Source organism: Anopheles stephensi, chromosome X (genome assembly GCF_013141755.1).
Source record: "Anopheles stephensi strain Indian chromosome X, UCI_ANSTEP_V1.0, whole genome shotgun sequence".
In the NCBI taxonomy this organism is placed as follows: domain Eukaryota; kingdom Metazoa; phylum Arthropoda; class Insecta; order Diptera; family Culicidae; genus Anopheles; species Anopheles stephensi.
In genome coordinates, this window is record NC_050201.1 from 22185540 (window position 1) to 22198733 (window position 13194).

The 13194-nt window shown below is 41.6% G+C and overlaps 1 protein-coding gene across 3 annotated transcripts; it reads left to right on the top strand.

Moving 5' to 3' along the window:
• The first annotated feature begins 7203 nt into the window (after positions 1-7203).
• Positions 7204-11824, top strand: LOC118514955. Of its 3 annotated transcripts, XR_004906942.1 has the most exons (5): positions 7204-7340; positions 7508-7778; positions 7868-7938; positions 11120-11307; positions 11422-11824. XR_004906942.1 is itself a non-coding variant. In XM_036061805.1 (4 exons), exons 1-4 carry the CDS (start codon positions 7260-7262, stop codon positions 11129-11131), a joined length of 435 nt encoding a protein of 144 aa, XP_035917698.1. In that variant the 5' UTR covers positions 7204-7259; the 3' UTR covers positions 11132-11824. The 3 variants fall into 3 exon arrangements, 2 of the variants coding, with proteins under 2 accessions (XP_035917698.1, XP_035917697.1); XM_036061805.1 differs by having other exon boundaries at positions 11120-11824; XM_036061804.1 differs by lacking the exons at positions 11120-11307; positions 11422-11824 and having other exon boundaries at positions 7868-8536.
• The last annotated feature ends 1370 nt before the right edge of the window (positions 11825-13194 follow it).

The window sequence follows — 13194 nt, forward strand, 5'->3', positions numbered from 1 at the left end:
GTGTTTAGCATGCGCAACTTATAATAATTTTGCCAGACAATATGGTAATATCGGCGATTATATTTCATTCTAGCTACCATTATCTTCGTTGGAAAACATAGCTGCCTGAAATGTTCCTGCGTTGGAGTGCACGAAGCGAACAAGGTAATTTTTGTTGATGTGGATGCTGAGTTGCGTACAGATGAAGGGTTCAGGAACAGGGAAGATAGAGAGCATCATAAAAGTTGGCGATCACCGTTAGAAGATATTAGCTGCTTTGATTTGTTTCAATTGTAGCAGAACGTTTACATTTATTAGATATCGGGGTAACAAAAAAGATAGCAAGAGGTTTAGTAGAGCACAATTTTTTAGATTTTGGAAGATGGACAGCCCAACAACACGAAAACGTGTCTGATTTTCTAATGTCAACACAGCTTCCGGTAGAAATCAATAGAAGATTACGGCACGTTAAGTTTATTAAGTATTGGAAGGCAACAGAATTCCGCACGTTTCTCCATTACGTTTGTGTGGGAAAGATTTTGTGTGGGAAAAAGCTTTTAATCATTTCCTGCTCTATTTCTCTGCAATAACCATTTCACAATTTTTTTTGTTGCAATAACCAGAACAAAACACCACCATCTTTGGACGCTTGCTAAAAAGATGTTGTATAAATTTGTAAATGATTTTGCCAATTTTTATGGTCGTAGACACATTTATGATGACGTTGATAGGTTTGGTCCCTTAAATAAAATTTCAGCTTATGTTTTTGAAAACCATTTGCAATTTATTAAACGTTGCATTAGATCTGGCAATAGATGTTTAGAGCAGGTTAAACGAGAGGTAGAGAGTTTGAAAATATTAAGAGGGCTTATCATATAATAACACCAACCTATCCTAAGTTGTTGGCCAACGGCTCCGGCTTGCAAGTAAGAGATGATTTTTGTCTTACGGCCAATTTTAAAAACCAATGGTTCCTTAGTCATGTAAACTGTATTGTACAGTTTTTAGAAGCTAAGGAATCAGCTTCATCATCATCATCATCATCATCCTTTACAATAGTTGGTTTGCAATATGAATGCTGCGAAGAAATGTATAAAGTTTCGATAGAGGGGGACACTATCTCTCCTGTCGAATTATCGTCCACTGCTTTATATATTTATAAAGTAAGAAATAACACTCCTCGCCGCAGAGTGGAGCTGCCCCATCAAACGATTAAATGCAAATTAGTTGCTATACGCTTACCATCCCAATCGCTTGCCCGCCGGCCTGTTCAACCAACAATTCCTTCAACTACTACGGTATTTTTCCCCTTGATAGTTTGATTGTTCCCCTGAATAGTTTGCTTGATTTAATAACTAACACGTAAATTAAGTAAGATTTAATTTACTAATCACATTAACCTCTCTTAGTTAATTGAAAACTTAAATCACATGATGATAACAGTGATTAGCTCGGAAAAAAAAATAACGGTAATGCACAGATTTGAGACAATAGCATGTTAATTGTGGGCTCTTCATGTTTTTCTAATCATTCCCACGTTACTTCATAGATTATGTTTCCGTTCAATAGTCAAATCTGTGCATGGGAAAGAGGTGGGACATTTTTGTCATCATTTGATTTATCTTTTAGAATATTGATTTTAGAAATCTTTAAAACCTTTCACTGTTGTTCGTTTGAATTCGCATTACAATCGTACATGTAAAATGGTTGACCTCATCATTCATTTCAAATTAAAAAAATATATATACATTCAACAATGTTATCAGGCGCTACAACCGCTTTGCGGTCTTGGCCTGCTGCAACAATCCTCGATACCGCTCACGGTTCAGCGCCGTCGTCTGCCAATCCGTTATCCCGGCCGTTCTGGCGGACGCATCAACGCCATCACTCCATCTCAATTTGGGCCTACCACGCCTCTTCTGTCCGTGTGGATGGCCTAAAAGGACTTTACGGGCTGGGTCGTCCGGTGTCATTCTCATGACGTGACCAGCCCACCGGAGCCTGGCGAGTCTAATGCGCTGTACGATAGTGAGATCATCATACAGCTCGTAGAGCTCGTCGTTGTAGCGGCTCCTCCATTGTCCTTCCACACATACGGGGCCAAAGATCCTTCTGAGCATCTTCCTCTCGAACGCGGCTAAGAGGGCTTCGTCAGTTTTGGACAGAGTCCATGTCTCAGAGGCGTATGTGAGTACTGGGACTATAAACGTTCTGTACAGTCCCAGCTTCGTCCGTCGCGACAGGTATTTAGAGTGGAGAAGTTTCCTCAGGCTGTAGTATGACCGGTTGGCAGCCAGCACCCGTGCGCGTAACTCAACATCAATGTTGTTGTCGGTGCTGACTTTTGACCCCAGATAGGTGAAGTTTTGGACGACTTCGAAGGTGCGGTCACCTATCTGTACATCACCCCTGCGTAAATCAGTGTTTGTTAGCAGGGCCGCTGGTGGTGCCACCATCATTTTGGTTTTCGCCTCGTTAATCTCCAACCCGAGGTTCTGTGCCGCACGCTCGATCCTTTGATAAGCTTCTGCTACATAGGAGAGCCTCAAACTAATGATGTCTATGTCATCAGCGTATGCCAGGATCTGGATTGACTTATAGAAGATGGTCCCCGAAGTTTCCACCTCTTAGTCACGGATGGCTCTCTCTAGCGCCAGGTTGAAGAGGAGACAGGCGAGCCCATCTCCCTGGCGCAGGCCCTTGGTGGTAGCAAAGGGCCCTGAGAGTTTTCCATCCACCTTCACCTGGCATGTGATGTTGGCCATTGTCATTCGTACAAGCCTGGTAAGCTTGGCCGGGATTCCAAAAGAGCTCATTGCGTCGTACAGTTTTACCCTGGCTATGCTGTCATAGGCGGCTTTGAAATCAATGAAGAGATGGTAGGAGTGGAGCTGTTGCTCCGCCATCTTCTCCAAGATTTGCCGCATCGTGAAGATCTGGTCAGTGGTTGATTTTCCGTTTCGGACAATACTACATTCCGTACATTCAACAATACTAAAAACATATTACACCCTAATATAAGAGTAATGGTGAAAGATTTTGGTTGGTATTAAATTTTATTACAAACACAAACAATATTTCATATCAACTCACGATTCAGTTTTAATTTAACTAAAATTCATAAAATTCAATTATAATTCATTAACAACTTAACATTAATTCGTTTTTAAAATTCATACAAGTACTTTGTAAATTCATTGTTGCTATTGTTACAACTAACATTAGATGTTTTCTAACTTAGTATTTTCTTTGTTGGCTTTTGAACGATTACGTGTTATTGATTTTATTTTTTGTTTCATTGCAACGCGGCTTGCCGCATTTTTTAATTTCATTTTTATGAAATCAGAAACAATTTTAGCATCGATTACCTTTGGACCAACAGAAGCAACTTCCTGAAACAGCCGTAAAATGTTGGTCTTATCATAAAACGGAATTTTTGGATTAGGCCGGCCATCCCCACTTCAACTGCATTTTGTCAAAAACATTTGACAAAACAATGCGTACAATAACTCGTGTAACCTCTGCTTGTAGAAGGTAACTAAAATTGCACTACACATTCGCGTTTTTACCTCGTCATAAAACTCCGCACATGAAAACTTTTCATTGAACGCTTCATATCTTCTTCCGACGTTATTTTTTCCATTACAGATCCAGTATCGATGTTTGATGACGACGGCGCCAGTACTACCCAGTTATCAATAAGATGATCTAGTTGGCATTTCATTGTGACCACTGCACTCATCGTTTTGGATACGTTCTTCATATTTTCATCCAACTTTAGCTGCATGTGGTTTAATGTCATCAAAATTCGGTCCAACTTTTCTTCGACAGACGTTGATCGATTAGCGGCTGGTTGTTCGCTACCCTGGTTTGCCATCGCTTCTGATTGTGCTACGGTTGAAATACTCGCTAATTATCATTTATTGTTCACACACGTTCGTTTTTCATAACTATTATACCTTTTCTAATTTCAGTACAAATTTCACTGCTAGTTAAACGCAATCAATATTTTGTTTTGATCGACCAGCTGCTGTAAACATTCTGAATAAAACGTTCGATTGCATCGTAAATTGCTCCTTGCAACTAGGTTTCTAAGAATTGTTCTTTTATATCCATAACAGCTGTGCTTGGAGCGGGGAGCATCCAATACAGCAAAAGGAAAGAAAAAGAGAGCATGAGAACGAGTGCCGAGTACGCTCGCCGCTCACGCCCGGTCACTCAAGAAGGCTGAAACTCAAATGACTTTCAGCCCGAGTTCCCGCATGACAGAGAGTAACTCATTTTGATGCCTCTCGCTACCCCTGACCCACACTTTCGAGCGATCGCGCAACTTACTCGCACTCCGCAATCCCACTTCATGCCTGAACGCTTCCACCAGTAGTGTGTTTGCCGAATTTTCTTCCTGAGCATAAGCTACCCTCACACTCCACCTCGACACTACCTTCCCTCTCCATTCCGGAACGCTCGTTCCGTTAAGGTGTTCGAAAAATTTCGCCTTGCGCTCGGCTCACACTCTCGCACTCTCACATGGTCCACCACTCTACGCTACTCCTGAATGCTCTCTCGTTCTATGTGTTGGAAATTCACACTTGTGGTAGAAGGTTTACCAGACAGATCACAGGTAGATAAACAGTTTTCAACTTGGCTTGGCTTGGTGCGCATGAAAGTGGATTCTAAAGCTTAAAATTTTATATTTTAAATACAAATATCATTCTTTTATAGTGTTTTTGGTGAAATAAACTTTACCGTGTGGCTATTGAACGAGTTTAAGTGTATTCGCATGCGCGAAAGTGTTTGATCGTACTAGTGCAGTGAACCAAATAGTCGGTAGGTACCCAACCTAATGAAAGTGTGTATAGTTTTTCACGTTCGTTTTTCATAACTTTTATACCTTTTCTAATAATTTCAGTACAAATTTCACTGTTAGTTAAACGCAATCAATATTTTGTTTTGATCGACCAGCTGCTGTAAACATTCTGAATAAAACGTTCGATTGCATCGTAAATTGCTCCTTGCAACTAGGTTTCTAAGAATTGCTCTTTTATATCCATAACAGCTGTGCTTGGAGCGGGGAGCATCCAATACAGCGAAAGGAAAGAAAAAGAGAGCATGAGAATATGGTGAGAACAAGTGCCGAGTACGCTCGCCGCTCACGCCCGGTCACTCAAGAAGGCTGAAACTCGAATGACTTTCAGCCCGAGTTTCAGCTTGCATGTTGCGCGACATCCTGTCAAGCGCCCGCATGACAGAGAGTAACTCATTTTGATGCCTCTCGCTACCCCTGACCCACACTTTCGAGCGATCGCGCAACTTACTCGCACTCCGCAATCCCACTCCATGCCTGAACGCTTCCACCAGTAGTGTGTTTGCCGAATATTCTTCAAGAGCATAAGCTACCCTCACACTCTACCTCGATACTACCTTCCCCCTCCATTCCGGAACGCTCGTTCCGTTGAGGTGTTAGAAAAATTTCGCCTTGCGCTCGGCTCACACTCTCGCACTCTCACATAGTCCACCACTCATTCAGTTGGCATTTCATTGTGACCACTGCACTCATCGTTTTGGATACGTTCTTCGTATTTTCATCCAACTTTAGCTGCATGTGGTTTAATGTCATCAAAATTCGGTCCAACTTTTCTTCGACAGACGCTGATCGATTAGCGGCTGGTTGTTCGCTACCCTGGTTTGCCATCGCTTCTGATTGTGCTACGGTTGAAATACTCGCTAATTATCATTTATTGTTCACACACGTTCGTTTTTCATAACTATTATACCTTTTCTAATAATTTCAGTACAAATTTCACTGCTAGTTAAACGCTATCAATATTTTGTTTTGATCGACCAGCTGCTGTAAACATACTGAATAAAACATTCGATTGCATCGCAAATTGCTCCTTGCAGCTAGGTTTCTAAGAATTGCTCTTTTATATCCATAACAGCTGTGCTTGGAGCGGGGAGCATCCAATACAGCGAAAGGAAAGAAAAAGAGAGCATGAGAATATGGTGAGAACAAGTGCCGAGTACGCTCGCCGCTCACGCACGGTCACTCAAGAAAGCTGAAACTCGAATGACTTTCCCCGCATGACAGAGAGTAACTCATTTTGATGCCTCTCGCTACCCCTGACCCACACTTTCGAGCGATTGCGCAACTTACTCGCACTCCGCAATCCCACTTCATGCCTGAACGCTTCCACCAGTAGTGTGTTTGCCGAATATTCTTCCTGAGCATAAGCTACCCTCACACTCCACCTCGATACTACCTTCCCTTTCCATTCCGGAACGCTCGTTCCGTTGAGGTGTTCGAAAAATTTCGCCTTGCGCTCGGCTCACACTCTCGCACTCTCACATAGTCCACCACTCTACGCTACTCCTGAATGCTCTCTCGTTCTATGTGTTGGAAATTCACACTTGTGGTAGAAGGTTTACCAGACAGATCACAGGTAGATAAACAGTTTTCAACTTGGCTTGGCTTGGTGCGCATGAAAGTGGATTATAAAGCTTAAAATTTTATATTTTAAATACAAATATCATTCTTTTATAGTGTTTTTGGTGAAATAAACTTTACCGTGTGGCTATTGAACGAGTTTAAGTGTATTCGCATGCGCGAAAGTGTTTGATCGTACTAGTGCAGTGAACCAAATAGTCGGTAGGTACCCAACCTAATGAAATTGTGTATAGTTTTTCACTAAAATGTTTCTATTTCTACTTGCTACAACCGTGATATAGAATCCATTTTTATTTGTGAAGTGGAAAAAAGCAATGGCTTCGAAAAAATGCGGACTGATGGAAGCTTGATCAAAAAACGCCGTCAGTACATGGAACAGTAAGAACGTGAATGGCAAGCGGAGCAGCAAGCCAATCTTCCGGGGCCAAGCGTTGTATCCAGTGTACAAAGGTCGGAGCTGGATGCTAACACTACTGGTAAGCACGTGTAAATACTACATTAAATATGATAAAAATGACGTGTAATTTGTGTTTATTTTGCAGTTAAAACATTGCACGCTGCAACAGGTCAAAGCGTTTCGGGCAATCACACCGAGAAGATCACTATAAATTCTTCGGGAGGTGTAGCAGGTGATGAAAGAGGCGTTCAATATAGTTCCGTGGATCAGGAATCCGATACGGATTTCGACGTGCACGAGGACAACGATTGCCAGGACGATGTAGAAGATATATACATGGAGAGCGACACCACCTATAGTTTCTTCGATAACATAGCGCTGGCAGAAGGGCTTCGTTATATTGCCGTCACGAAGAATTTATCGCGGTCAACCGTCAACATGATACTGGCCCTACTTCGAAGAAAACTAAATGTGTTGCTGCCAACGGATTCGCGCACCTTGCTGAAAACGCCTTCCCAAGTCGGTTTGGAAATTCAACCAATCTCGGGAGGGCAATATTGGTATAGGGGAATCGAAACAGCGTTATACACATAGGTTCACTTTGTAATAAGATTTAAGTTCTTTTTTATTAATATTTTCTTTTTCTCAGGGACAATATCCCACCTGTTAATCAATTATCCTTTCAGATTTCCGTCGACGGATTACCGCTTCATAATAGTTCGGCAAGGCAACTATGGCCGATTCTTATGAAGGTTGAGGAACTGCCAGAAGCCCCGGTAATGTTAGTTGGGACATATTGCGGATACACCAAGCCGGACAACATCGAGCAGTATTTGCGGCCACTCGTGACGGAAATAAATGAACTGCATGAGAGAGGTTTGATGTTCGGCGATAAAATGGTGCATACTAAACTATGTATGTTTATCACGGATTCACCTGCTCGCTGTTTTGTCAACGGTAAGTATTCAAATATGTGTTTAGCATGCGCAACTTATAATAATTTTGCCAGACAATATGGTAATATCGGCGATTATATTTCATTCTAGCTACCATTATCTTCGTTGGAAAACATAGCTGCCTGAAATGTTCCTGCGTTGGAGTGCACGAAGCGAACAAGGTAATTTTTGTTGATGTGGATGCTGAGTTGCGTACAGATGAAGGGTTCAGGAACAGGGAAGATAGAGAGCATCATAAAAGTTGGCGATCACCGTTAGAAGATATTAGCTGCTTTGATTTGTTTCAATTGTAGCAGAACGTTTACATTTATTAGATATCGGGGTAACAAAAAAGATAGCAAGAGGTTTAGTAGAGCACAATTTTTTAGATTTTGGAAGATGGACAGCCCAACAACACGAAAACGTGTCTGATTTTCTAATGTCAACACAGCTTCCGGTAGAAATCAATAGAAGATTACGGCACGTTAAGTTTATTAAGTATTGGAAGGCAACAGAATTCCGCACGTTTCTCCATTACGTTTGTGTGGGAAAGATTTTGTGTGGGAAAAAGCTTTTAATCATTTCCTGCTCTATTTCTCTGCAATAACCATTTCACAATTTTTTTTGTTGCAATAACCAGAACAAAACACCACCATCTTTGGACGCTTGCTAAAAAGATGTTGTATAAATTTGTAAATGATTTTGCCAATTTTTATGGTCGTAGACACATTTATGATGACGTTGATAGGTTTGGTCCCTTAAATAAAATTTCAGCTTATGTTTTTGAAAACCATTTGCAATTTATTAAACGTTGCATTAGATCTGGCAATAGATGTTTAGAGCAGGTTAAACGAGAGGTAGAGAGTTTGAAAATATTAAGAGGGCTTATCATATAATAACACCAACCTATCCTAAGTTGTTGGCCAACAGCTCCGGCTTGCAAGTAAGAGATGATTTTTGTCTTACGGCCAATTTTAAAAACCAATGGTTCCTTAGTCATGTAAACTGTATTGTACAGTTTTTAGAAGCTAAGGAATCAGCTTCATCATCATCATCATCATCATCCTTTACAATAGTTGGTTTGCAATATGAATGCTGCGAAGAAATGTATAAAGTTTCGATAGAGGGGGACACTATCTCTCCTGTCGAATTATCGTCCACTGCTTTATATATTTATAAAGTAAGAAATAACACTCCTCGCCGCAGAGTGGAGCTGCCCCATCAAACGATTAAATGCAAATTAGTTGCTATACGCTTACCATCCCAATCGCTTGCCCGCCGGCCTGTTCAACCAACAATTCCTTCAACTACTACGGTATTTTTCCCCTTGATAGTTTGATTGTTCCCCTGAATAGTTTGCTTGATTTAATAACTAACACGTAAATTAAGTAAGATTTAATTTACTAATCACATTAACCTCTCTTAGTTAATTGCAAACTTAAATCACATGATGATAACAGTGATTAGCTCGGAAAAAAAAATAACGGTAATGCACAGATTTGAGACAATAGCATGTTAATTGTGGGCTCTTCATGTTTTTCTAATCATTCCCACGTTACTTCATAGATTATGTTTCCGTTCAATAGTCAAATCTGTGCATGGGAAAGAGGTGGGACATTTTTGTCATCATTTGATTTATCTTTTAGAATATTGATTTTAGAAATCTTTAAAACCTTTCACTGTTGTTCGTTTGAATTCGCATTACAATCGTACATGTAAAATGGTTGACCTCATCATTCATTTCAAATTAAAAAAATATATATACATTCAACAATGTTATCAGGCGCTACAACCGCTTTGCGGTCTTGGCCTGCTGCAACAATCCTCGATACCGCTCACGGTTCAGCGCCGTCGTCTGCCAATCCGTTATCCCGGCCGTTCTGGCGGACGCATCAACGCCATCACTCCATCTCAATTTGGGCCTACCACGCCTCTTCTGTCCGTGTGGATGGCCTAAAAGGACTTTACGGGCTGGGTCGTCCGGTGTCATTCTCATGACGTGACCAGCCCACCGGAGCCTGGCGAGTCTAATGCGCTGTACGATAGTGAGATCATCATACAGCTCGTAGAGCTCGTCGTTGTAGCGGCTCCTCCATTGTCCTTCCACACATACGGGGCCAAAGATCCTTCTGAGCATCTTCCTCTCGAACGCGGCTAAGAGGGCTTCGTCAGTTTTGGACAGAGTCCATGTCTCAGAGGCGTATGTGAGTACTGGGACTATAAACGTTCTGTACAGTCCCAGCTTCGTCCGTCGCGACAGGTATTTAGAGTGGAGAAGTTTCCTCAGGCTGTAGTATGACCGGTTGGCAGCCAGCACCCGTGCGCGTAACTCAACATCAATGTTGTTGTCGGTGCTGACTTTTGACCCCAGATAGGTGAAGTTTTGGACGACTTCGAAGGTGCGGTCACCTATCTGTACATCACCCCTGCGTAAATCAGTGTTTGTTAGCAGGGCCGCTGGTGGTGCCACCATCATTTTGGTTTTCGCCTCGTTAATCTCCAACCCGAGGTTCTGTGCCGCACGCTCGATCCTTTGATAAGCTTCTGCTACATAGGAGAGCCTCAAACTAATGATGTCTATGTCATCAGCGTATGCCAGGATCTGGATTGACTTATAGAAGATGGTCCCCGAAGTTTCCACCTCTTAGTCACGGATGGCTCTCTCTAGCGCCAGGTTGAAGAGGAGACAGGCGAGCCCATCTCCCTGGCGCAGGCCCTTGGTGGTAGCAAAGGGCCCTGAGAGTTTTCCATCCACCTTCACCTGGCATGTGATGTTGGCCATTGTCATTCGTACAAGCCTGGTAAGCTTGGCCGGGATTCCAAAAGAGCTCATTGCGTCGTACAGTTTTACCCTGGCTATGCTGTCATAGGCGGCTTTGAAATCAATGAAGAGATGGTAGGAGTGGAGCTGTTGCTCCGCCATCTTCTCCAAGATTTGCCGCATCGTGAAGATCTGGTCAGTGGTTGATTTTCCGTTTCGGACAATACTACATTCCGTACATTCAACAATACTAAAAACATATTACACCCTAATATAAGAGTAATGGTGAAAGATTTTGGTTGGTATTAAATTTTATTACAAACACAAACAATATTTCATATCAACTCACGATTCAGTTTTAATTTAACTAAAATTCATAAAATTCAATTATAATTCATTAACAACTTAACATTAATTCGTTTTTAAAATTCATACAAGTACTTTGTAAATTCATTGTTGCTATTGTTACAACTAACATTAGATGTTTTCTAACTTAGTATTTTCTTTGTTGGCTTTTGAACGATTACGTGTTATTGATTTTATTTTTTGTTTCATTGCAACGCGGCTTGCCGCATTTTTTAATTTCATTTTTATGAAATCAGAAACAATTTTAGCATCGATTACCTTTGGACCAACAGAAGCAACTTCCTGAAACAGCCGTAAAATGTTGGTCTTATCATAAAACGGAATTTTTGGATTAGGCCGGCCATCCCCACTTCAACTGCATTTTGTCAAAAACATTTGACAAAACAATGCGTACAATAACTCGTGTAACCTCTGCTTGTAGAAGGTAACTAAAATTGCACTACACATTCGCGTTTTTACCTCGTCATAAAACTCCGCACATGAAAACTTTTCATTGAACGCTTCATATCTTCTTCCGACGTTATTTTTTCCATTACAGATCCAGTATCGATGTTTGATGACGACGGCGCCAGTACTACCCAGTTATCAATAAGATGATCTAGTTGGCATTTCATTGTGACCACTGCACTCATCGTTTTGGATACGTTCTTCATATTTTCATCCAACTTTAGCTGCATGTGGTTTAATGTCATCAAAATTCGGTCCAACTTTTCTTCGACAGACGTTGATCGATTAGCGGCTGGTTGTTCGCTACCCTGGTTTGCCATCGCTTCTGATTGTGCTACGGTTGAAATACTCGCTAATTATCATTTATTGTTCACACACGTTCGTTTTTCATAACTATTATACCTTTTCTAATTTCAGTACAAATTTCACTGCTAGTTAAACGCAATCAATATTTTGTTTTGATCGACCAGCTGCTGTAAACATTCTGAATAAAACGTTCGATTGCATCGTAAATTGCTCCTTGCAACTAGGTTTCTAAGAATTGTTCTTTTATATCCATAACAGCTGTGCTTGGAGCGGGGAGCATCCAATACAGCAAAAGGAAAGAAAAAGAGAGCATGAGAACGAGTGCCGAGTACGCTCGCCGCTCACGCCCGGTCACTCAAGAAGGCTGAAACTCAAATGACTTTCAGCCCGAGTTCCCGCATGACAGAGAGTAACTCATTTTGATGCCTCTCGCTACCCCTGACCCACACTTTCGAGCGATCGCGCAACTTACTCGCACTCCGCAATCCCACTTCATGCCTGAACGCTTCCACCAGTAGTGTGTTTGCCGAATTTTCTTCCTGAGCATAAGCTACCCTCACACTCCACCTCGACACTACCTTCCCTCTCCATTCCGGAACGCTCGTTCCGTTAAGGTGTTCGAAAAATTTCGCCTTGCGCTCGGCTCACACTCTCGCACTCTCACATGGTCCACCACTCTACGCTACTCCTGAATGCTCTCTCGTTCTATGTGTTGGAAATTCACACTTGTGGTAGAAGGTTTACCAGACAGATCACAGGTAGATAAACAGTTTTCAACTTGGCTTGGCTTGGTGCGCATGAAAGTGGATTCTAAAGCTTAAAATTTTATATTTTAAATACAAATATCATTCTTTTATAGTGTTTTTGGTGAAATAAACTTTACCGTGTGGCTATTGAACGAGTTTAAGTGTATTCGCATGCGCGAAAGTGTTTGATCGTACTAGTGCAGTGAACCAAATAGTCGGTAGGTACCCAACCTAATGAAAGTGTGTATAGTTTTTCACGTTCGTTTTTCATAACTTTTATACCTTTTCTAATAATTTCAGTACAAATTTCACTGTTAGTTAAACGCAATCAATATTTTGTTTTGATCGACCAGCTGCTGTAAACATTCTGAATAAAACGTTCGATTGCATCGTAAATTGCTCCTTGCAACTAGGTTTCTAAGAATTGCTCTTTTATATCCATAACAGCTGTGCTTGGAGCGGGGAGCATCCAATACAGCGAAAGGAAAGAAAAAGAGAGCATGAGAATATGGTGAGAACAAGTGCCGAGTACGCTCGCCGCTCACGCCCGGTCACTCAAGAAGGCTGAAACTCGAATGACTTTCAGCCCGAGTTTCAGCTTGCATGTTGCGCGACATCCTGTCAAGCGGGCGGGCGGGAGCGCAAATACTCGTAGCGCACTACCCGCCCGCCGAAGGTTTTCCTGTATCAGATAGGCTCCACTTAGCAGATGAGGGTGTAACCCAAAAAGTTTTAGTTGGGCTTACAACCAATTTGTTTGAGCGTTTTGTTCACGTTTATCCTAGACAGAAGGAAGCAGTATCTACATACAT